At 48.5% G+C, this 24,012-nt stretch overlaps 1 protein-coding gene across 1 annotated transcript in view; it reads right to left on the bottom strand.

The window, feature by feature from the left end:
* Positions 1-100: 100 nt before the first annotated feature.
* The window catches only part of tpo (thyroid peroxidase), a 180,453-nt gene continuing 156,541 nt past the window's right edge, over positions 101-24,012 (bottom strand). Inside the window, exon 16 of the mRNA XM_085996420.1 lies at positions 101-362. Coding sequence (XP_085852546.1) covers positions 329-362 — 34 coding nt within the window. The 3' untranslated portion in view covers positions 101-328. The remainder of the gene's footprint in view (positions 363-24,012) is intronic.

Consider the following 24,012-nt stretch of genomic DNA (forward strand, 5'->3'; position numbering starts at 1 on the left):
TTTACGTGGCAAGTTTCCATTCTAAATGTGGACATGGGAATTCGGGGAAAGTATGCGCAGATAAAAGATCGTACATAGGTTGAAAGAATTGCTTCAGATATATCTTCAAATAGCAGTTATATTCTGAGGTTGTAGTGAAGGCACAGATCATGGTTTACAGGGACACCAGGCAACAATTATATCATCACACACAAAACTGGACAGTATATTTCCATAAAAGTTATGCAACAGATCCTTGGCAGCTGAAGATTTTAGAAACCACTCAGGAGGACTGAAAAGTTATCAAAGTCTTCTCTGTATTTGTATTTTCACACCGCAAAGAGCAAATTCATTTTATCTCCAGACGAACTGTCACCAATGTTCTAAATAACAGAAAATAAATATTAGTAATGGTGTTAACAATACAGACATAAAATAACGGCTACACATTGAGCTTCTTTCGTGCTCGGTAATGTTGTGAAGCTATCGCCATTCGATGACAGTCTAGTTGTAACCCTTCCGTGATAAAATCTAATTTCAAACAACAGTTAAAATTAGTATGAAGAAGAAGGACCAAAGAGAAATTCCTCCGCATTTCCAATTTGAACGCAATTAGATTTTAAGACTTCAGAGAACTTTCAACAATTGTTCTTTGCATTGATACTCTAAAATGTGAATTTTTTGGCCATGCTCCTTTTTAAAAAAATTCATTGATGGGATGTGGGCGTCGCTGGCTAGGCCTGCATTTAGTGCCCATCCCTAATTGCCCTTGAGAAGATGGTGGTGAGCCGCCTTCTTGAACCGCTGCCGTCCATATGGTGTAGGTACACCCACAATGCTGTTAGGAAGGGAGTTCCAGGATTTTGGCCCAGCGACAGTGAAGGAACAGCGATACAGGTCCAAGTCAGGATGGTGTGTGGCTTGGAGGGGAGCTTGTAGGTGATGATGTTTCCATGCGTCTGCTGCCCTTGTCCTTCTAAGTGGTAGAGGTCGCGGGTTTGGAAGATGCTGTTAAAGGAGCTTTGGCGAGTTGCTGCAGTGCATCTTGTAGATGGTACACACTGCAGCCACAGTGCGCCGGTGGTGGAGGGAGTGAATGTTGAAGGTGGTGGATGGGGTGCCAATCAAGCGGGCTGCTTTATCCTGAATGGTGTCGAGCTTCTTGAGTGTTGTTGGAGCTGCACTCATCCATGCAAGTGGAGAGTATTCCATCACACTCCTGAATTGTGCCTTGTAGATGGTGGAAAGGCTTTGGGGAGTCAGGAGGTGAGACACTCGCCGCAGAATTCCCAGCCTCTGGCCTGCTCTTGTAGCCACAGTATTTATATGGCTGGTCCAGTTCAGTTTCTGATCAATGGTAACCCCCAGGATGTTGATAGTGGGGGATTCAGCGATGGTAATGCCAAAGAATGTCAAGGGGAGATGGTTAGAGTCTCGCTTGTTGGAGATGGTCATTGCCTGCCACTTGTGTGGTGCGAATGCTACTTGCCACTTGTCAGCCCAAGTCTGAATGTTGTCCAGGTCTTGCTGCATATGGACACGGACTGTGTCAGTATCTGACGAGTCTCGAATGGTGCTGAACAGTGTGCAATCATCAGCGAACATCCCCACTTCTGACCTTATGATGGAGGGAGGGTCATTGATGAAACAGCTGAAGATGGTTGGGCCTAGGACACTGCCCTGAGGAGCTCCTGCAGTGATGTCATGTGATTGAGATGAATGACCTCCAACAACCACAGCCAACTTCCTTTGTGTAATTTCAAAGGGGAGTGGTCTGGAAATGCTGGAAACTGGGCCGAAACTGACCTAATGGCAAACTTTACAGGATAGCCATTATTGTAACAGGGTGGTGGGGGGGTGGGGTTGGCGGGAGGGGTGTGGAGGGGAGGGGGTTGGTGAAATAAGGACCAAGGGCAGGGACTTGCTACGTTGGGAGTTCTTGCAACCTCGGCCTTCAGAAGTCGCGGCATATGATTGGCACAGGCATGCACTGGCCATCCGCAGCCTGGACCCCTGCTGATTTGGGCACCAATTACTTTTCTTTTTAATTTTTACGACAGCCATCTTTGTAGGGGGCACCTGCATGTTTCCTCTGGGGGGCGGGGTGGAAAATCCCCCAGCCCAGCATTCCTCCACCTGTCTTTCTGGCCTTATGCCAATGCGGGGGCCGACACTGAGATGTGCTGCATTGCGGATTTTCTGGTCCATTTTTATTACAAATTACAGATTTAAGCTTGTACCAAATTCTGCCCTCCATCACTTTAACGTAGCCATTGACCTGTTTGTTCTAAGTAAGTTAATGCTCTGTTAAAATATCAGAGAGGAATTTAACCTGAGCGCATTAAGTATTCAGGCAGTAACACTACTGGTAATAATTGCTATCCTGTTAAGTAGGTAAAGTTGCATTCATGCGGTAAACATCATGAAAACTGTAGTGTATGTAACCTGTACTACCTTAAGAGGATACCTTAAGGTGATGGACTACTTTTTGATGGCTCCTGTACATTGTAGTACCGGTGGTGACCACACCGGTATATAAACCCTGCGGAGCAAAGTGTGTAAAGTCTGTAGGTATTATGGCGAATTAATACACAGACTACAAGAGTAACTTTAACAGGACTTTACTATTCGAAGGTCAGGGCGAATCTGCCCAATAAATCCTGACACAGCACTTATATACCGGTGTGGTCACCGTCGGTATTACAGTATACAGCAGCCAAGATAAAGTAGTGCCACACCTAAAATAGTTCTCTTAAAAGGTGGACGGTTACATACAATAGTTCTCTTAAAGGTAGAACAGTCACATACACTACAATCCTCCCTTTTTAGCTTACAACATACTTATTCCCCATTAACATAACATCATAACATATATACAACTTATGCAAAACAGTTCACAGATTCAGTCTCTCTGGAGGCTTCCTGACTCTGTCCGGATAACGCCTCGGTGGTGTAGTAGTTTTCGGCGGGGTAGTAGGTTCTTCTGGCAAGGTCGATTCGGCTTGAAGGACAGTGTCAGGTTCATCTGATTCCAGTATTACCAGATCGGAGGTAGGTGCTCTGGGTATCTCTGCTTCAACATTAGCCGTGTAAGGTTGTGGAGTAGGTTGGTCCTTTGTGGATGATCCTATGATCTGGTCAACATGGCGCCTTATTATGCTGTCACCAATGTCCACGGTATACATCAGCGGCCCTAGCCTTTTCCCAATAGTTCCAGGCTGCCATTTCTCGGTACGGTAGTCCCGGGCCAAAACTTGTTGACCTATCTGAAAGGATCTAGTTGGCCTTTCATTCATGCCCTGAAATTGCCGGTTCTCTACGTCCCTTCTGACGTTTGGCTTAATCAAATCCAGCCGGCATCTTAGTCTTCTATTGAAAAACATCATGGCGGGAGTTTGGTTTGTGACCGCATGTGTTGCATTCCTGTACGCCAACAAGAAGTTATCTACCTTATGTTGTAGGTTGATGTCTTCATTACCCATGGCCTTTATGGCCTTCTTGAAGGTCTGGACAAACCTTTCAGCTAATCCATTGGTGGCGGGATGGTATGGGGCTGACGTGTAGTGCTTGACCCCATTCCTTTTTAAGAACTTCCTGAATTCTTCGGACACAAATTGCGGTCCATTATCAGAACAGATCTGTTCCGGCAGCCCATTCCTGGCAAATATGGTCCTTAATACTGTGATGGTTTTTTCCGTGGTGGTGGAGGACATCTTTATTACCTCCGGCCACTTGGAGTGTGCATCCACCGCGATTAGAAACATTGAGTCCATAAATGGACCAGCAAAGTCGACGTGTACCCTTTGCCAAGGAGATGAGGGCCACTCCCATGGATGCAGAGGAGCTTGTGGTGGCGCGTTTTGGACCTTCTGGCATCCTAGACAGCTCTTGGTTATTTCTTCGATGTCTCCATCAATACCTGGCCACCACACAAACGCTCTGGCTAGGTTCTTCATTTTCACTCCACCCAGATGCCCCTTGTGAAGCTCCTTTAGCACCTTCTGCTGAAGTTTGGGTGGAATCACCACTCTAGATCCACACATCAAGGTTCCTCGGCACACTGACAGCTGTTCTTTTCTTTGCGAAAATGCGGGCAGCGTTGGTTCGCCATGTGCTGGCCATCCCTCCACTGTTAAATCGTAGACTCGTGAGAGAGTCGGGTCATTTCTTGTTTCATTTTCGATCATCGAATTTGTTACTGGTAGACATTCCACTATGGATGAGTGGAACATCTCTACCGGGTCCACTGTAGCTGCCTCTTCTACTACTGGCAACGGTAGGCGCGATAACCCATCAGCATTTCCATGCTGTTTGGACCTTTTGTATTCGATGTCATATTGGTGTGCCCCAAGTAACACGGGCCACCTCTGTAGCCTTTGCGCTGTCATAGTGGAAACGGCCTTGTTAGGGTTGAATATGGACACCAACGGCTGGTGGTCTGTCAGTAATGTGAACTTCTTGCCCTGCAGGTAATGATTGAATTTCTTTACTCCCCACACAAGGCTGAGGGCCTCCCTATCTATCTGAGCATAATTTCGCTCAGCGGAGGTCAATGATCGGGACGCAAATGCGACTGGCCTTTCCGAGCCATTTGGTAACTTGTGTGAAAGTACTGCTCCAATTCCATAAGGGGAAGCATCACAAGCTAGACGAAGAGGTAACGTTGGGTTGAAATGAGCCAACACTTCCTCAGAGGTAATCAACGCCTTGCTTCTGCGAAAGGCCTTCTTACAGTCCTCGCTCCACTTCCATGGTACTTCTTTCCGCAACAGAGCATTCAGCGGATGCAGCACCGTGGATAGATTTGGCAGAAACTTGTGGTAATAATTAATCAACCCCAGAAACGATCTCAACTGTGATACATTTTCCGGAGCGGGGGCCTTCACGACAGCTTCTATCTTGTCAGGTGACTTGTGCAGCCCCTCTTGGTCAATGACATGACCGCAGTACGAGATCCGTTTCTGGAAGAACTCGCATTTCTGGCGATTAACTCGAAGGCCATATTCCTTCAACCTGGTGAGCACCAGTTTCAAATTTGTGAGGTGTTCCTCCTCGTCTTCTCCCGTAATCAGGATATCGTCCAAGTAACACTGCGTGCTTGGAATACCCTGTAAGACCTGCTCCATGGCCCTCTGCCAAATTGCTGGAGCCGAAGCTACTCCAAAAAACAGTCTATTATAACGATACAAGCCTCTGTGCGTGTTGATTGTGAGATACTGGCGCGACTCTTCCTCGACTTCCATTTGTAAGTATGCTTGTGCCAGGTCTATCTTGGTGAAGTGTTTCCCGCCAGACAATGAAGCAAAGATATCCTCAATCCGCGGGAGCGGGTATTGTACCGTGTGAAGCACCGGATTAACTGTGATCTTGAAGTCTCCGCAGATGCGGACCTTTCCCGGTCCCCCTGGCTTGTTACTTGATGAAGACTTCATGACGGGCACAATGGGCGTGGCCCACTCACTCCAGTCCACCTTAGACAGCACCCCTGAACGTTCAAGCTCTTCCAATTCTGCCTCCACAGCAGGTTGTATCGCGTAAGGTACCGATCTGGCTTTGAAAAATTTTGGGCTTGCATGTTCTGCAATCTTGATTTTTGCTTTAATTCCTCTCAGTGTTCCCAGTCCTTGCTGGAATACCTCTTTAGCTTCGTCCAATATTCTGGACCACCGTTCAGGTTTGACATCTTCCTTTCCGGAATCTACCGTCATTGTGTTTAGTGAATGCCAGTCTATCTTTATTTTCCTGATCCACTCCCGTCCCAGAAGTGGTGGACCTCCCTTGGGCAGCACATACATGTCCATCCCTTGGTGATCTTTGTCCTTGTATCTCACCTTGACTTCTATCTTTCCGATGGGGTATACTCTGTGCCCCGTGTATGTCTGCAATACTATCTCCGTATCCTGTAGGGGAATATGTTTGAATAACTTTTTGTAATCTTGCTTATTCATGACCGTCAACGCCGATCCGGTGTCCACTTCCATCTTCACTTGGACTTTTGCAATCTGTAGTGTGACCCAGATAGTTTGTCGGTCAGCTTCTTTACTCACATTGTGAATCCTCAGACTACCCAGTTCCTTGCTGTTGGAGTCTGAGTCCGAATTCTGTTCATCTGGACTCTTCCCAGTCACCTTATGTACCTTTCTGTACTTCTTCTGCGGTGACTTATTATTGCTGGTCTTCTTTCCTGACCGGCATACCTTAGCTATGTGACCAAGCTTGCCACATTTTCTATATTCCTGGTTTTTAAACCAGCATTGGTTCTGGTCGTGTGTTGTCTTCCCACAACGATAACATTTCGTTGTACCCGAAGTCATTTGATCCACACTGAGTACCGCTGTCTTCTGCTGCATTTCCGCCGTGCCTCTCGCTGCGGCTTCGTGCGATGCTGCAATAAGGACAGCCTTATCAAGTGTAAGATCGTTCTCTTCGAGTAGTCGTTTTTGTGTTCCTTCCTTCGACATCCCGCACACGAACTTGTCTCTCAGTGCCTCTGTCAGATTTACCCCAAACTGACAGTATTTTGCTAGCCTACGCAGTTCAACCAGGTACTCCGCGTTGCTTTCCTCTTTTCGTTGCGTTCTCACGTAAAATTTTGATCGTTCCGCTAACATCAGCGGTGCGGGGTTAAAATGATCCTTCAGGACAGCAACAATATTAGCGAAAGACTGATCCACCGGTTTAGCTGGTGATAGAAGATGCTTCAATAACCCGTATGTCTTCGCACCCATTGAGTTTAGTAAGGTTAGAGCTTTGTCATAATTTGCTATCTTATTGACCTTACAATATATCTCGATGCGTTCTACATACGTGGCCCAATCTTCCACATCGGAATCGAAACCGTTGATGTTACTACGCTTAGGCATCTTCACACTCTTCCTGAGAACAACAACGAAATATTTCTTTAACTTTTTTTTTCAAAATGGCGGTTTCCCGCGCTTGTCTTCTTTCCCCGCCCACTTTCAAAATGGTGGTTTCCCGCTTCTGTCTTCTTCCCCGCCTACTGGTGGCTTCCCGCGTTTCTTCCCCTGGCGGGAGGGGTAAGCTTTTCCCTCGGGCGACGACCGCTGGCTTTCAGGGTTCGCAGCCTGCGCGTCGGCTTCAGTGCGTTCCTTGTTCCCTTTTCTCGGCAGGGCAACCGGCGCTGGGTACAACCCGTTGACGGCGAACAGTTTCAGCCGCTGGGCTGGATCTCGCTCAGTCTCCCTCGCTCGGGCTCTGTCTCTCCCGCTCGCTCGGGCTCTGTCTCTCCCTCAGCGGCTTCCAATCGCGCCTCCCAGCCTTCTCGCAGTCCGGTGCTTTCCTCCCCGGCTGCGGCGGAGTTCTCCGCGATTTATTTATTTTTATATCTTCCCGCGCCTTACGATCCCGGTCGCAGCGCTTCGTGGCCTCGGTCGCTGCCCGGCCTTTTTCACTCCAATCGCGCCTCCCAGCCCTCTCGCAGTCCGGTGCTTTCCTCCCCGGCTGCGGCTGAGTTCACCGCGGTTTATTTATTTTTATATCTTCCCGCGCCTTATGATCCCGGTCGCAGCGCCTCGTGGCCTCGGTAGCTGCCCGGCCTTTTTCGCCGGTCGCGGTCTAGCTGTCTCACGACGCCGTTGCGTCTCCCAGCCCGCTTGTACCGTGGCTTCCGTGCTCCACGCTGCCCCAGTCTCAGCGCCTCTGGGCCCGACTTCTGTCCGGCTCCTTTCCCCCGACTGTGGTCGAGTTCACCGCCCTTATCCTCCGTTTATTTTTTTTATTTTCCCTTTACTCACAGTCACCGTGGCCGACTTGCTTCTCGTGCTGATCGGCTCACTCACCACCGTGGCAGAAGGGACAATCAGTGCCTGTTGCTGATGGAAGGCTTCGTGTCTGAATTCTTCCTTCTTCCTTGCTCTGCAGACTCGAGTTTTCTCTCAGCGGAACGACGAGGGCGGGTGCCTCTTCGACGCTCGTTAACTGCTTCGGAAGTATTGTTGCCGCAGGGTAAGATCGAACTCGTCGCTGTTGTGTATGTAACATGTATGTTACTTTAAACCTATGGCCAGGGCAGCACTACTTTGTAGGGCGTAGTGATACCGTAGTACCACTCCTGGCCATAGGGGTATAAATAGTACTGTGGGTACTGATCTCCCCTCAGTTCCCGCCTGTGGGTATGAAGTAAAGACCTAAGTTAAACCCTTCCAAGCTGTCTCTTCCTTATTGTATTAAGTATATTCGCATACTTTACACTGGCGACTAGGAACGTTCGAACTCACCAGTGCAAGGTGCAACAAAGGATCGGTAGCAGTACGGGGAGAGAAGCTTCTTACCAGCCTGCAGAGTCCCGCCTCGACCGAAGGAGGCCGCCCAGTTCCGGAGGAGCGGCAGCAACGGAGCGAGAGAGAGAGGGTTCCAGCGGAGGCTGCGGCAGCTGAGAGAAGAGGCTGAACGGGCGTTCCAGCCACGGGGCAAAAGTCCACCCAGGGCCAGGTAAACTGCAATCCTTCCCGGGGAACGCGAGCTGCAAGGGCCAGAACGGGCAGGCGATCTGGGGAACAAACGGAGCCACGAGGACTAGTGGGCCACGAGAGGGGAAGGTCGTTGTAATAGCGGCGGTGGCAATAACGGGAGCTGCAAGGGCTAAAAATAACGACGCTGGAGCGAGGTCGTTGACAGCAGAGGGAGAAAGGGTGGGAAAAGCGCCATCTAGTGGACAAAAGGGGAAAAGTTTTTCTCTTCAGCAGTTAAAGAAAAAAACAACAGCGCCATCTAGTGGAAAAAGGCGGGAAAACCTCTTCAACAGTTTTAAAAATGACTGAAGAAGCTCGGTTGTCAGAATTTGTTGCCGACATAGAAGATTGGGACGCATATGTAGAAAGGCATGAACTTTATTGCATAGTAAACAAGGTGGAAGATGACGAAAAGGCAGCAACCTTATTAAGTTCTATGGGGGCAAAAACATACGGTCTGCTGAGGAATCTTCTTACTCCAGAAAAGCCAGCAGACAAAACGTATGCCCAAATTGTTGATACGTTAAAGGAACATTTAAACCCTAAGCCACCATTTATAGCGGAAAGGTACCGCTTTTACAGACGCGACCAAAGGAATGATGAGTCGCAGGCAGCCTATTTGGCTGAGCTCAGACGGTTGTCCAAACATTGCCAGTTTGGAGCCTTTTTGGCGGAAGCGATCAGAGACAGATTTGTCTGTGGCATGTTAAATGAGAGTACACGAAAACGGTTGCTGGCCAAGAAACAGCTCAGCCTAGATCAGGCGATGGAAATAGCATTGGCACATGAAGCAGCAGCACAGGGTGCTGCCCAAATACGACAAAATACAACCGGCTATGACACCCATGAGGTGACATTTCACAAAGGTAAATGCTACCGTTGTGGCAAAACCACCCACGACCAAAGTAATTGTTGGTTTCGTGATAAAATATGCCGGCAGTGTGGGAAAAAGGGGCATATAGCGAAAGTTTGTCGGTCGGGTACGAAACCCAATAGTGGGGGCAATCCGAGCAGTACCAAGGCAAGGACAAAAATACATAAGATATCTGACAGTAGCTCAGACGAGTCACAGGAAGGCACAAAAGCAGAGCCTAAAGGTCTGGGATGTCTCAAGTTATATGGTGTAGACAAAACGGAGGACCACAGCACAATGTGGGTTAAAATGAAGGTAGCAGGCGTCGAAGTTAATATGGAGCTGGACACGGGTTCAGCCCTATCAGTAATTAATGAACAAGATTATAACAGGCTGTTCAAACGCATTCCCTTAAGGGATACCGAAATCAAATTAAAAACATATACGGGACAAAAAGTTTACCCGAAGGGAAAAATGCAAGTAACAGTTAAATACAATGGCAGAAAAGTGCCAGGACTTTATTTATACGTCCTACCAAACGGTGGACCACCACTTTTGGGTAGGGAATGGATAAGAAAAATCCATTTCGACTGGAAGTCGATACACGAGTTAAAAGTAGAGACCACCACGGATGATACAACCATTACAAACAGGCTGTCGAAACTATTGGCAAAAACGCCAGAGGTGTTCCAACAAGGGCTGGGGACCTTAAAGGACATTCGAGCAAAAATAACTATTGCTCAAGACGCAAACCCCAAGTTTTGTAAGGCCAGACCGGTGCCTTATGCCATTCGGCCAGCGGTGGAAGCAGAACTGGACGCCTTAGAGAGTGCAGGTGTCCTTACAAAGATTGAGTGGAGCGAGTGGGCCACGCCCATCGTCCCAGTTATAAAGAAATCTGCAAATAACACACCGGGGGAACCAAAGAAGGTTCGCATTTGCGGGGATTTTAAGATAACTATTAACCCAGTCCTGCACACGGTACAGTATCCGCTGCCGCGGATAGAGGACATATTCGCATCGTTAGCTGGGGGTAGACACTTTACGAAGATTGACCTTTGTCAAGCTTATTTACAGATGGAGGTGGAGCAGGACTCGAAAAAGCTCCTAACGATTAACACACACAAGGGATTGTACCAGTACAATCGCCTGGTATTTGGTGTGGCGTCCGCCCCAGCCATATGGCAGAGGACCATGGAACAGGTCCTACAGGGCATTCCAGGAACGCAGTGCTACCTGGATGACATCCTGGTGACAGGACAAACGGATAACGACCACCTCGCTAACCTGGAGCGAGTACTTCTGCGGTTGCAACAATACGGGCTCAGGGCGAACAAGCAGAAATGTGAGTTTTTCCAGGAACGTATCTCATACTGTGGTCACATTATAGATAAGGAAGGCCTGCATAAGTCCCCAGAAAAGATCGAGGCAGTAGTGAAGGCCCCGCCCCCTGAGAATGTATCTCAGTTACGATCATTCTTAGGCCTTATAAACTATTACCATAAGTTCCTCCCGAACTTATCGTCCATTTTACATCCACTAAATTCATTGCTGCAAAAGGGAGTCTCCTGGAATTGGGACGAAGCGTGTGAGGCTGCTTTTAAACAGGGTAAACAACTCATTACATCAAAGGAAGTGCTCGCACACTTTGACCCAAAAATGCCAATGAGGTTGGCATGTGACGCCTCCCCGTATGGTATAGGGGCAGTGTTGTCACACAAATTTCCCAATGGGACGGAGAGGCCAATAGCATTTGCCTCAAGGTCGTTAACTACAGCCGAAAGAAACTATGCGCAAATCGACAGTGAGGCCCTCAGTCTGGTGTGGGGTGTGAAAAAATTCCACCACTACCTACATAGGCAACGTTTCACACTACTGACGGATCATCAACCGTTGGTGTCCATATTTAATCCAACAAAAGGGGTGCCCCTGATGACGGCCCAAAGGCTACAGAGATGGTCACTGTTCTTAGGAGCACACCAGTACCTTATCGAATATAAGGGTACCAAACAGCATGGCAATGCGGATGGCCTGTCGCGGCTACCATTGCCTGCCGAGATCGAAGAGATAGTACAGGACCCCGTGGAAATATATCATACGGCGGTTATGGAACACTTGCCCATCACCAGCCAATGTATCGAGCGGGAAACACAGAATGACCCGACACTGGCAAGGGTTTACGAATTGACCGTGAAAGGCTGGCCAGCACAGGGTGACGCATCATTGCCGGCGTTTTCGGCAAGGAAGGACCAGTTGTCCGTATGCCGGGGCACATTGATGTGCGGAGCCAGGGTGGTGGTCCCTCAAAAATTACAACATAAAGTGTTGCGGGACTTACACGAAGGTCATCTGGGGGGTGTCAAAATGAAAAGCCTCGCCAGAGCCTACGTCTGGTGGCCCGGCATTGACAGGGACATCGAGGAAGTAGCAAAAGCATGCCAAGGGTGCCAGATGGTACAGAACGTACCACCCCAAGCCCCACTACATCCGTGGGAGTGGCCCTCAACGCCGTGGCAAAGGATCCACGTGGACTTTGCTGGGCCCTTCGTGGATGCGATGTTCCTTATTGTAGTGGACGCCCACTCAAAATGGCCGGAGGTCATAAAGATGTCATCAACGACAGCCGAAAAGACGGTCGCAGCCTTAAGGACCATTTTTGCCCGAAACGGGGTGCCCGAGCAAGTCTGTTTGGACAATGGGCCACAATTTGTGGCAGAAGAATTTCAAGCATTCCTAAAAAGGAATGGAGTGCGACATTAAACGTCCGCACCATATCATCCGGCTACAAATGGGCTGGCAGAGCGATTTGTACAGACTTTTAAAAAGGCCATCAAGGCGATGGGGGAGGAAAGGTTGCCACTACAACACAAGGTGGACAATTTCCTATTCGCGTACCGTAATGCTGCACATACGGTGACCAACCAGGCCCCCGCCGTCATGTTCTTTAATAGAAGGTTAAGGTCTCGCCTCGAATTGCTCAGACCAAACATCCGGAGAGATGTGGAAAACCGAGTATTTCGTAGGGCTCCTGACAGACAGACACGGAGCTTCGAGGTGGGGCAGCAAGTGTTGGCCCGTGATTATAGAAATGAAAAGTGGTGGTCTGGTACGATAAAGGCCCGCCAGGGACCTTTGATGTACACAGTGGATACTGGGGACGGCATAATCAGACGACATGCTGATCAACTTGTGGAGTCCAGAAACCCAACTGATTCACTACCTCAAACGTCTCAGCACATTGTTCCAGCGGAATCACGGCCCAGCTCGTCGCTACAGAAGTCTCAGGATTGCGAGGAGTGCAGCACTCCAGTGAGCTCCACGGCACAGGATGTGCCATCAGACACCGACGACTCCAGCGATGAAGTGGTGACGGAAGTACCGCCGCCTACACCGAGACCGACTAGAGAAAAACGTTATCCTAGTCGAGACAGGAGGCCTCCCCAGAGACTGAATCTATAACATGTTTCTTTTTATATATATATAGGTAGACAACTCTGATGTAAATATGTTATGTATGTTGTGTTACCAAATGTTATTAGCCCTAGTTAGGGCGCATCTGTTGACTTAATTGCACGGGTACGTTTTAATTAAAAGGGGAGGAATGTTGTGTATGTAACATGTATGTTACTTTAAACCTATGGCCAGGGCAGCACTACTTTGTGGGGCGTAGTGATACCGTAGTACCACTCCTGGCCATAGGGGTATAAATAGTACTGTGGGTACTGATCTCCCCTCAGTTCCCGCCTGTGGGTATGAAGTAAAGACCTAAGTTAAACCCTTCCAAGCTGTCTCTTCCTTATTGTATTAAGTATATTCGCATACTTTACAGTCGCCACTGTAAAGTCTGTAGGTATTATGGCGAATTAATACACAGACTACAAGAGTAACTTTAACAGGACTTTACTATTCGAAGGTCAGGGCGAATCTGCCCAATAAATCCTGACACAGCACTTATATACCGGTGTGGTCACCGTCGGTATTACAGTATACAGCAGCCAAGATAAAGTAGTGCCACACCTAAAATAGTTCTCTTAAAGGTGGACGGTTACATACAATAGTTCTCTTAAAGGTAGAACAGTTACATACACTACAAAGTGTAGCTCAGTTCCACCCTGACCCTCAATCACTAAAGACCTGTTTACTTACTTCTGTAGTCTGTGTCCTGTTATTCAGTATAACTGCATTTGAAAACACAGGCTCAACAAAAACCGCTTTATTTGAGATTTCACAGTAACTTCAGAGATATTGATGTGAAACGACTAGGTAGTTTCAAAATCCAATTTTGGTCCATTCAATCTACTGAATTGCATTGGGCCTTGACAATGCACCCTCTAGTGTCAATAAAAAGAGCTGGGGGGAAAACATGATAACAGGCACAAAGGCTCAACGAAGGTAAGTATCAAAAATAAAAATCAAGAAGGGCCTTTGATAGGCATGAATTGCATATTTTTACAGTCTGCCATACTTTTAAATGCCCTCTTGTCCGCAGGTTCACCTGGAGGCCCCCTTCCTGACAGGTTGCCATGGGTGTGCTGGGGATTCAGCGTTCAGCTCACCCGTTCAGCCAGGTCATGGAGCGGCATCCTGCCCGCCCCCTTTTTGAATAGGCAAATGAATCTCCCTCCCTAGGCAAATGAACCTGCTTTGAGTGGGAGCTTCAGATGCGTGCCCCAGGCCCCAACAAGATAAAGCAGGGCCCGATACCAGTGGCAATCCACTGGAACGGATTCCTGCTCAATTTCCTGGCTGCCGCTGCCTGATATGTTCCTTCTCCCAACACACTAACCTATCTTTTCTCTTATCAAATGCTGACGGACAAGCTGTGCATTTTGATTTCAAATTTCCTGCATTTACAGCTTTTTCCTTTTCATTTGTGCCAACAATTTAGTATTAGCTGATTGCAAATTAGAAACCGTTTTGTGCTGTAGGTTTCCAGTTCTCAGGAAACTGCATTTTGGGTCACCAAATTTATTCCGCTTAAAGCCTTACCACAGCAGAAAGGCTTTTCCTCTCAATTAACGGGACTAAATTCCAACTTAGATCCCAGGAGCAGGAAGGCCTGTACTCTAACCTACCACCGCATCCAGTCCCCTGTACACTTCTTCTAAATAACACCGAGAGGAAAGTAACTCTAATTCCAAGGTCTGATTTTACTGAAATGGAAAAGAAAGGTGAAGTAATAACATTTACCATATTCTAAATCCTTTATCATTTGACAGCTGTCAGCTGTGGCTCAGTGGGTAACACACTCGCCTCTGAGTCAGAAGGTTTGTGGGTCCTAAGTCCCACTCCAGGGACTCGAGCACATAAATCTAGGCTGCCACACCAGTGCAGTGCTGAGGGAGTGCCGCACTGTCAGAGGTGCTGTCTTTCGGTTGAGACGTTAAACCGAGGCCCCGTCTGCTCTCACAGGTGGCCGTAAAAGACCCCATGGCCACTATTTTGAAGAAGAGCAGGGGAGTTATCCCCGGTGTCCTGGCCAATATTTATCCCTCAATCAACATAACAAAAACAGATTATCTGGTCATTATCACGTTGCTGTTTGTGGGACCTTGCTGTGTGCAAATTGGCTGCCGTGTTTCCCACATTACAGCAGTGACCACACTTCAAAAGTACTTCATTGGCTGTAAAGCCGGTGGTTGTGAAAGGCGCTATATAAATGCAAGTCTTTCTTTCTTTATGTTGGTGCTTTGTTTCACAATTTGATGCCTGGCTGTGTCGTTGTTTGCTCCAGATTCTACAGTTTTCATAGACTCACAGTTTTACCAGTATATTTTTGTAGTAATGGATAACATGCAATCAGATCTCCCACCAGTGAGCATGCATTTTTTTTTTAGGGTTATTAATGTCATTAATGAGCAGCTCAAACTATCTGTGTAATAGGTCTTTTAATACACAAGGATTGCCATTTGCTAAATGACGAATGATTGTTGACACCATCATGGTCATCCCGTGGAAAGGCAAAGCCCCTGAGGATCTGCACGCATCAAATACGTTTTATTGATTAGATGCTGATGTACATTGTCTGCCGAGCTTCAGATTCACAAAACAGATAATGTACCACCAGTGCGAGGAGCTAAACGGATTTAGAGTGTCATGCTCCATGAATTATGTGCTGATGTTGCTAATGACCGCTGAAATTCTTTCCGTACAGTTGACATGTTTCAGGCCCCACTTTGGGCAACTGGGGACATCAGTCAGTTAGCACTGTGCAAAATGGTTTGACAAATCCATCCTACTTTGCTCAGGAAACCCACTATCTTCCTCATATGCCTGGATCAAAGTGCCTGAGGACCCAACCGGCAAATTTGACATTACTGCCTGTAACCCATCTATGCACCTGCTTATTGGAGAGAGGAGACTGCTCACTACAGCAAGAGGAGATTTTGTTTGTCAAATAGGCAAACGGTGTGTGAGTCCTCGAGTTACCAAGTATGCCTCCAAGCATGATTCATTTACTTTTGCAAGTTCTGCATGTGAATTTTCGACTAGGAGTTAGCCGACAGTTTAACGACTAGTCTGGAGATATCCCTTCAGAAGACTTACTAGTGATAGGTAGGTTAATGGCGCTACACATAGCATTGCCTACGTGCACTCGCACACTGGTAACTTATCACTGGCTCAGTCAGTAGCACTCTTCAGGACTTGCAACTATAATATGGGCTGATAGCCCAGTGCATTACTGAAGGAATGCTCCACCTTTGGAGTGCTGTCCTTTGGAGTGGAGTCCCTGCCTGCCTGTTTCAGTGTTTTAATGGACATTCTGGGCTGGATTTTGATTGAGGAGGTGTGTAGGAGGCGGGACTACAATTTTAGGGGTTGTAGTCCCGCCTCCATCAAGTTTTGACCAACCCAGGCGATTTTCACTTGATTGACCTTGTTGAGCCCACCCAGCGGGCTCAGCAGGCCAATTAAGGACCATCCAGCAACAGGCGGCATCACAGATTGAAATTTCATCTGTCAAGAGCTTTTGACAGATGAAATATCAGCGTTTCACAGCTCTTTGAAGCTGTCAAATACTGACAATCTGTACACTAAGTTAATTCCTTCCTCTCAGGCTGATTTAGAGATCTCTCCAGAACAGAAAGCTGAATGCTGCAACTTTTGACAGCTCACGGCCACTCTGCTTCCTGTGCCGGTGAGATGAGCGATTCCCGAGGCCTGAAGGAAGGCTGTAAAGGTAAGTAAAGGCAAGTAAAACTTCTTTAAACACTTTACATACACCAAACACACTTACCTCTGAACTCATGCACCCATCACTCACCTGAACCCGCCAAGCCCTTCAGCCCGACGGCCCACCTTGCTAACTTGGCGTGGTTTGGAGCCGTCGGGAATCCCACACTTCAACAATAAAAATAGGGATTTAGGCTAAAAACTGCCTGTTAACAGTCAGTTAATTGGCACTAATCCCCTTCCCGCCTCGGGGAGGCGGGTCCCAGTGCGGGTCGGGTACCCGCCTCCTTTGAAACTGGCATGGAGGCGGGTTGGGGGCGGGATGGGTTCGTGCCCTCCGATTTTGCAATTTTAACCCCCCACACGCCTCCAATCCCGCCTCCACGGCCCAATGAAAATCCTGCCCTCAAGATCCATGGCATTATTTCCAAAAAGAGTAAGGAGTTCTCCTAGTGACTTGGCCAACATTCCTGCCGTTGATCGTTTCTTGCTATTTGTGGGATCTTGCTTTGTGCAATGGGGCCGCTGCATTTGCTGACAAAACAACATTCACTGCATTTCAAACAAATTTGTTGAAATGCTGTGAGACATTTCTGGGGCATGTGACAAGGTGCTATGCATATAAAGCACAATATCCTGTCGATCCCAAGGGGAAGAAGGCCATCTGGGTGCTTTGAAAATGAGGGGCCGAGAGGAGCACTCCTGCATTGTAAAAGGCATTTACCTTCTTGAGCCGCAAGCTCTTGCCTCCCCTTTAACTGCCGGGTTTCCCGAGCCCTGGGAAACCCACGTGGCAACTGTTAAATTTGCATCAGGCTCCCAGTTGCACTGTGGGAGCCTGATTTAAGTATGCCAATGAAGTGTCTCACCTCTCCACTGGAGTTTTCTGTGAGTACCCTGTTCTGTGCTGGCAAATGCTGAGCGAACCTGGAAATAATTGTCACACGCTCGCTAGCCTCATTAGCAGTCATCCATTGGCCCTTCAGGAAAACCCCATAAATCCCAGGGCAACATTAAAGAGATGGAGGCCCGGCAATCTGGATCTTCGCTCCTTTTTCCTGAACTTTGTACCTGAGGAACTGGCTGCTCCCTGAGAGCAAAGGTCAGGAAAATCGACCAGACTCTATCAGATAACGGAAACAATCTTCACCACAAAGAAAAATACAAGCATTCTATGCACCGTTCTACTGGAAATATTTAAAAGCAATTCTTTACAAAAAACAAAGGAAATAATTTATATCTTTTTTCTCTTTTTTAGTCATCCAGATTATGTATGGAGCCCCATTTATGTAATGAGACCCCAATCTAAAATACTCTAATCTGCAGGATAACAAACATGGTCATTATATTTGTAAGTTTGGAGAACACCAGTGAGTATAACTACTATTATACAATATCCACCAAATTCTGGCACCAATTCTTCCCCTTGTTCTTGCATGCTGTCACTGATCTCCATTCCTTCCAGATTCCGCTTACATCCCCTTGACAGCCAGAAGCTCTTTCCAATAATGTTGCTATCTGCTTAAACTTTCATTTGCCCATCTTGAAAAGATTTGGATGGTGACAAATGCATCTATAGCTTGGTTAGTTCTGCAGTGTGAAAACAATGGGTGCAACCCCTGAGGAGCCATCCAGCAGATTCTGGGTAATGTTGTCCACCTTGTAAGAATAAGCCATTTGTTGGAAATTTTGCTGTAACTTGACCAAAACTTAAAAGTTGACCACATTTTATGTACCATCATGCTTCGCGAGGCCAAGAGACTGGTTGCTGAGATGTTATGGTTGTAAGCTGTGAAAGCTGCCAATTGTCTTTCAAAAGATAAGGAAATCAGACCTTGGACTTTCTGTGGGAACAGACTATTGAGCTATGGAATCAATGCAAAAACAGAAACATTTTCAGATTATGGAATGTAATCAGCCTTGAAGCCCACAGATGTTTAACAGACTATTGATCAGAGTCTGCCACAGGGAAAGTCATCACAAGAATCCTCCTCAATCGCCTTCTCCCAGTGGCTAAAGAGCTCCTCACAGTCGCAATGCGGATTCCGCCCACTAAGGGGCACAATGGACATGATCTTCACCGCGCGTCAACTACAAGAGAAATGCAGTGAACAGCACCAACCGCTGTACATGGCCTTCTTTGATCTCACAAAGGCCTTCGATACCGTCAACAGTGAAGGATTATGGAGTGTCTTCCTCAAATTTGACTGCCCTCAAAAGTTTGTCACCATCCTCCACCTGCTTCACGATGACATGCAAGCCGTGATCCTGGCTAACGGATCCACCACAGACCCAATTAACGTATGGACTGGGGTCAAGCAAGGCTGTGTCATCGCACCAACGCTCTTCTTGATCTTACTGACTGCAATGCTCCATCTCACCCTCAGTAAGCTCCCCGCTGGAGTGGAGCTAATCTACAGAACAAACGGGAAACTATTCAATCTCTGTCACCTCAAATCCAGATCCAAAGTTGTCCCATCCTGTGTCATCGAATTACAGTATGCAGACGATGCTTGCGTCTGCGCACACTCTGAGGCCAAACTTCAAACCATCGTCAATACCTTCACCGAAACGTACGAGAGCATGGGCCTTACACTAAACATCCGTAAGACAAAGGTCCTCTACCAACCTGCCCCCACCACACAGTACTGCTCCCCCATTATCAAAATCCATGATGAGGCATTGGACAACGTGGACCACTTTTCATACCTCGGGAGCCCACTGTCAACAAGGGCAGACGTCGATGATGAAGTCCAACACCGCCTTCAGTGTGCCAGTGCAGCCTTCGGTCGCCTGAGGAAAAGAATGTTTGAAGACCAGGACCTCAAATCTGGCAGCAAGCTCATGGTCTATAGAGCAGTAGTGATACTTGCCCTCCTGTATGCTTCAGAGACATGGATCATGTACAGCAGGCATCTCAAAGCACTGGAGAGGTAACACCAATGCTGCCTCCGGAAGATCCTGCAAATCCATTGACAGGATAGGCGCACCAATGTCAATGTTCTCGCTCAGGTCAACATCCCCAGCATCAAAGCTTTGACCACGCTCGATCAACTCCGATGGATGGGCCACATTGTCCGCATGCCCGATACGAGACTCCCAAAACAAGTGATATACTCGGAGCTCCAGCACAGCAAGAGAGCCCCAGGTGGGCAGAGGAAACGCATCAAGGACACCCTCAAAGCCTCCTTGAAAAAGTACAACATCCCCACCGACACCTGGGAATCCCTGGCCCAAGATCGCACAAAGTGAAGGAGAAGCATCCGGGAAGGCACCGAACACCTCGAGTCTCTTCGCTGGGAGCAAGCGGAAGCCAAGGGCAAGCAGCGCACATCAACCCAAGCACCCCACCCACCCGCCCCTTCAACCACCGTCTGCCCCACCTGAGACAGAGACTGTAGGTCTCGCATTGGACTCATCAGTCACCTGAGAACTCATTTTTAGTGTGGAAGCAAGTCATCCTCGGTTCCGAGGGACTGCCTAAGAAGAGAAGAAGGAAAACAGACCTTGGACTTTCTGTGGGAACAAACTATTCAGTTGTGGAATTAGTGCAAAAATAGAAACATCTTTAGATTATGGAATGTAACCGGCCTTGAAGCCCATGGATGTTTAACAGACTATTGATAAGACTAACTGAAAAACAACTATTGACCACAGACTGTATAGTTAGGGACAGGTACGCAGTGGGAGGGTTGCCAGGTTTTACAGTATAAAAGATGCTGCAAAAAGACACTCGGGGCTGCAGTCGGGGGCGACCTGGTCAGTTGCCAGAAATCATACATCTCTAGTCATCGCTGAATTGACCCATCGCTGGTGTTAGTACGTATGTGGTGGTTTGCTTATTATCGCTTGAGCTTAAAGGAAAGGGATAGCTCTGCGTGTGCTGAAGTATAATCGAAAATTGTTATATGCTACATAACTATCGGATGCTTTCTTGTAATCTCGTGCTGATTTTTAAGTAAAAGAAGTTTTTCACAGATTTGTGTTGTCCGTTAGATGGGTCTGAACTTTGGAAACTTTTAGATGGAGCGAGGGGCGAGGGGGGATTTCTGCACATCATACAACCTGTTCCCAGTATTCTATGAATATTGCCTCTTATTTCACTTCCTGAGACACTGGATCTATGGATAATAACAAAATTGCTAATGAAATTTACTGTTTCAAAATTCTGGGGGTTGATTTTAACTCCCTGCGATTGTCCAGTACGCAGGGGATTGGATGAAGACAAAATGCACCTGCAGGCCCAGATTTCAGGCCTGGGGTATTTTAACGCTTGGGCTTCATCTGCGTGCTGCCAGTCAGCTGCCCGCCCGGAATGGGAAGAAAGTGGGATCTGGTCTCTGCATGCGGAACGGATGTTCAGGTGGCCGGAGACGACCGGATGGCACCAAAGGAGGGAATGAGCCACGAAGAGGGAGTTTCGGGAGGGTTTCATGGGAGGGAAGTGGGTGGGGGGAGAGTGCCAAACTGTGGGGGCGGCGACTTTGCTGGTGGGGTTTGGAGGAGAACTCCTGCTCCTCGTAGCCCTACAGAGGAAAGATTTCCACTTACTTTGGCGGCATCTTCCTCCTCTCGACAGCTGTCCTGACCTGCTTCCACCTGGTGGGAATGCCGCAGCGACTTCCCTGCTCAGGTCGGAGTTTAAATCCTATCGGGATCCCAATGACGTAATGGGCCATCTGATTTGCTTAAATTTATGAGGTCCCCTCCTACTACTGGCAAGCACCTCAATCACCTAATTCCAGTGAGCAGTTAAAATGGTGGCCAGTGGGATGCCAGCTGAACGCTCTATTTTAAAGGCCGCCTCTCCTTATTCCCACTGAGGAGGGGGGGTAAAAATTCCCGCGCCCTTCCCCCTCTCCACCCCAACAATTGTGATCTGTAGGGGTTATGTTACTGGACTAGTAATCCAGAAGTCTGAACTAATGATTTGGAGACATGATTTCAAATCCCACCAAGGCAGTTGGGGAATTTAAATTCGGAAAATTAATTAAATCAATCTGGAATAAAAAGCTAGTATCAGTAATGGTGACCATGAAACTACAGGATTGTCGTAAAAACCCATCTGGTTCACTAATGTCCTTTAGGGAAGGAAATCTGCTGTCCTTACCTGGTCTGGCCTATATGTGACTCCAGACCCACAGCAATGTGGTTGTCTCTTAACTGCCCTCTGAAATGGCCTAGCAAGCCACTCAGTTGTATCAAAACCGCTACTAAAATCTATAATAAGAATAAAACCAGACGAACCACACAGCATCGACCTAGGCACTGGATTTGGCCACTGAAAAGGCACACCCAGCCCAGTCGACCCTGCAAAGTCCTCCTAATTATCATTTGGGGACTTGTGCCAAAATTGGGAGAGCTGTCCCGCAGACTAGTCAAGCAACAGCCTGACATAATCATATTCACTCCCTCCACCACTGGTGCACCGTGGCTGCAGTGTGTACCATCGACAAGATGCACTGCAGCAACTCGCCAAGGCTTCTTCAGTAGCACCTCCCAAACCCGTGACCTCTTCCACCTAGAAGGACAAGGGCAGCGGGTGCATGGGAACACCACCACCTCCAAGTTCCCCTCCAAGTCACACACCATCCTGACTTGGAAGTATATCGCCAATCTTTCATTGTCACTGAGTCAAAATCCTGGAACTCCCTCCCTAACAGTAACGTGGGAGTGCCTTCACTACACAGACTGCAGCCGTTCAAAAAGGCGGCTCACCACCACCTTCTCAAGTGCAACTAGGGATGGGCAATAAATGCTGGGCCTTGCTAGCGATGCCAGGAATGAATAATAAAAAAATATCTTTATATCCTTGGTGGGCTAATTGGATTTGTGACTGGTGCTTTAATGGCTCATTGCCCGCTTATTCCTGATTTACTTCTGGTAGTTATATTGGTTGGAAAGGAATTGAGATGCCAGAAGCTATAGCTGTAGTTCAAAATGATGCTCGTGACTGCACCATTACAGACGGGTACATTACACATTTTCAATCTGCTCCTGCTTGTTCCTCTGGAATCAGTTTGCTGGCTGATTGAAGTCTTGTTGCAGTCTCTGCCAATTGTCTGTTTATATGGGCTAATTTGTTTCTCCCCTACTTGGTGTCATTTATCCTCTTCTTATCATTGGTTTTCTTATAAGAAGTGTCATACCAATAAATTGAGCTTTCTACTTCAGCAGCTCTTTAGCTCATTTTGACCCCCTGGTCAGTAAATTGCTCCTTTTCCAGTTTTGAACACAGGTTGTCCACGCTTGAACGTACAGGAGCCATTCTGCCTCATTAGTTTGCAAACATCATACACGGGCGGTCAGTGAATTAACACTATGGCTGGAATTTTCTCAAGGGAGGCAGGTGGGGGGCGGGTGGCCTCCGAGGTGGGCGGGAAACCTGGGAGGCCGGGTTGAGAGGCTGGCTGGCTGCGGGTGCGTAGGCCTCAGAAGCGAGGGGTCAGGATCACGGGGGTGGGGTGGGTGGTGGGTCTGCCAGGGATCGGGGGGAAGGGGGATTTGGCCAGGGATCATGGGGTGGGGGGGGGGGAATTGGCCAGGGATCGAGGGGGCATGCCAGCCAGGGATTGGGGTGGGTGGGGGTGTTCGGTCAGGGATCAGGGAAGGGGGTGTTCTGCCAGGGATCGGGGATGGGGTGTTGGCCAGGGATTATTGGGGAGCGGGGGGTCGGCCAGGGATTGGGAGGGGGACTTGGCCAGGGATTTGCGGGGGGGATGTTCGGTCAGGGATCGGGGGAGGGGGGGGTTGGCCAGGGATTATTGGGGAGCAGGGGGTCGGCCAGGGATTGAGAGGGGGGGTTGGCCAGGGGTTGTGTGGGGGGGTGGGGTGTTCGGTCAGGGATCGGGGGAGGGGGTGTTCAGCCAGGGATCGGGGAGCGGGGGGTCGGCCAGGGATTGAGAGGGGGGGTTGGCCAGGGGTTGTGTGGGGGGGGGGGGGGGGGTGGTGCTCGGTCAGGGATCGGGGGTGTTCAGCTAGGGATCGGGAGCTGGGGGGAGTTGGCCAGGGATTGTGGGGGGGGGGGGGGGGGAGTTCTGCAAGGGATCGGGAGGGGGGAAGAGAGAATCGGGGCCAGCCTCATCATCATCACTGGGTGTGGGGGTAGGCCTGGGGTGGGTGATCGGAGGCCTCATGGTGGTGTCTCCGATCGTGGAGGGTGGATTAGGCAGGGACCCTGGATCCAGGAGGTCGGTGTATAGCCACTTACCTCCTGGATGCAGCAGTCCCCACCTCGGTTTAACTGCCAGGTTTCACGAATTGTGTGAAACCCATCCACAGGCAGTTAAACACAAAATGGACAGGGAAAAAGAGGCTGCAAGCCTCATTATAATATTTAAATTAAGGCAACGCCCCCAGGGAGCGGGTCGGTCACCCACCCCCTGCCCCGCCCCCGTCCCACCTCCGGCAACACTGGAAGTTGGCGGGTTGGAGGCGGGATCAGGTCGGGAATCTCATTTTTTAATAATTTGACTGCCCCCACGCTCCAAGCCCACTCGTTTTTCAGGGGACAATTCCGGCCGATGCATCTGATAA

Source organism: Somniosus microcephalus, chromosome 9 (genome assembly GCF_052327205.1).
Source record: "Somniosus microcephalus isolate GS21.2 chromosome 9, FLI_Smic_1.0, whole genome shotgun sequence".
Lineage (NCBI taxonomy): Eukaryota > Metazoa > Chordata > Chondrichthyes > Squaliformes > Somniosidae > Somniosus > Somniosus microcephalus.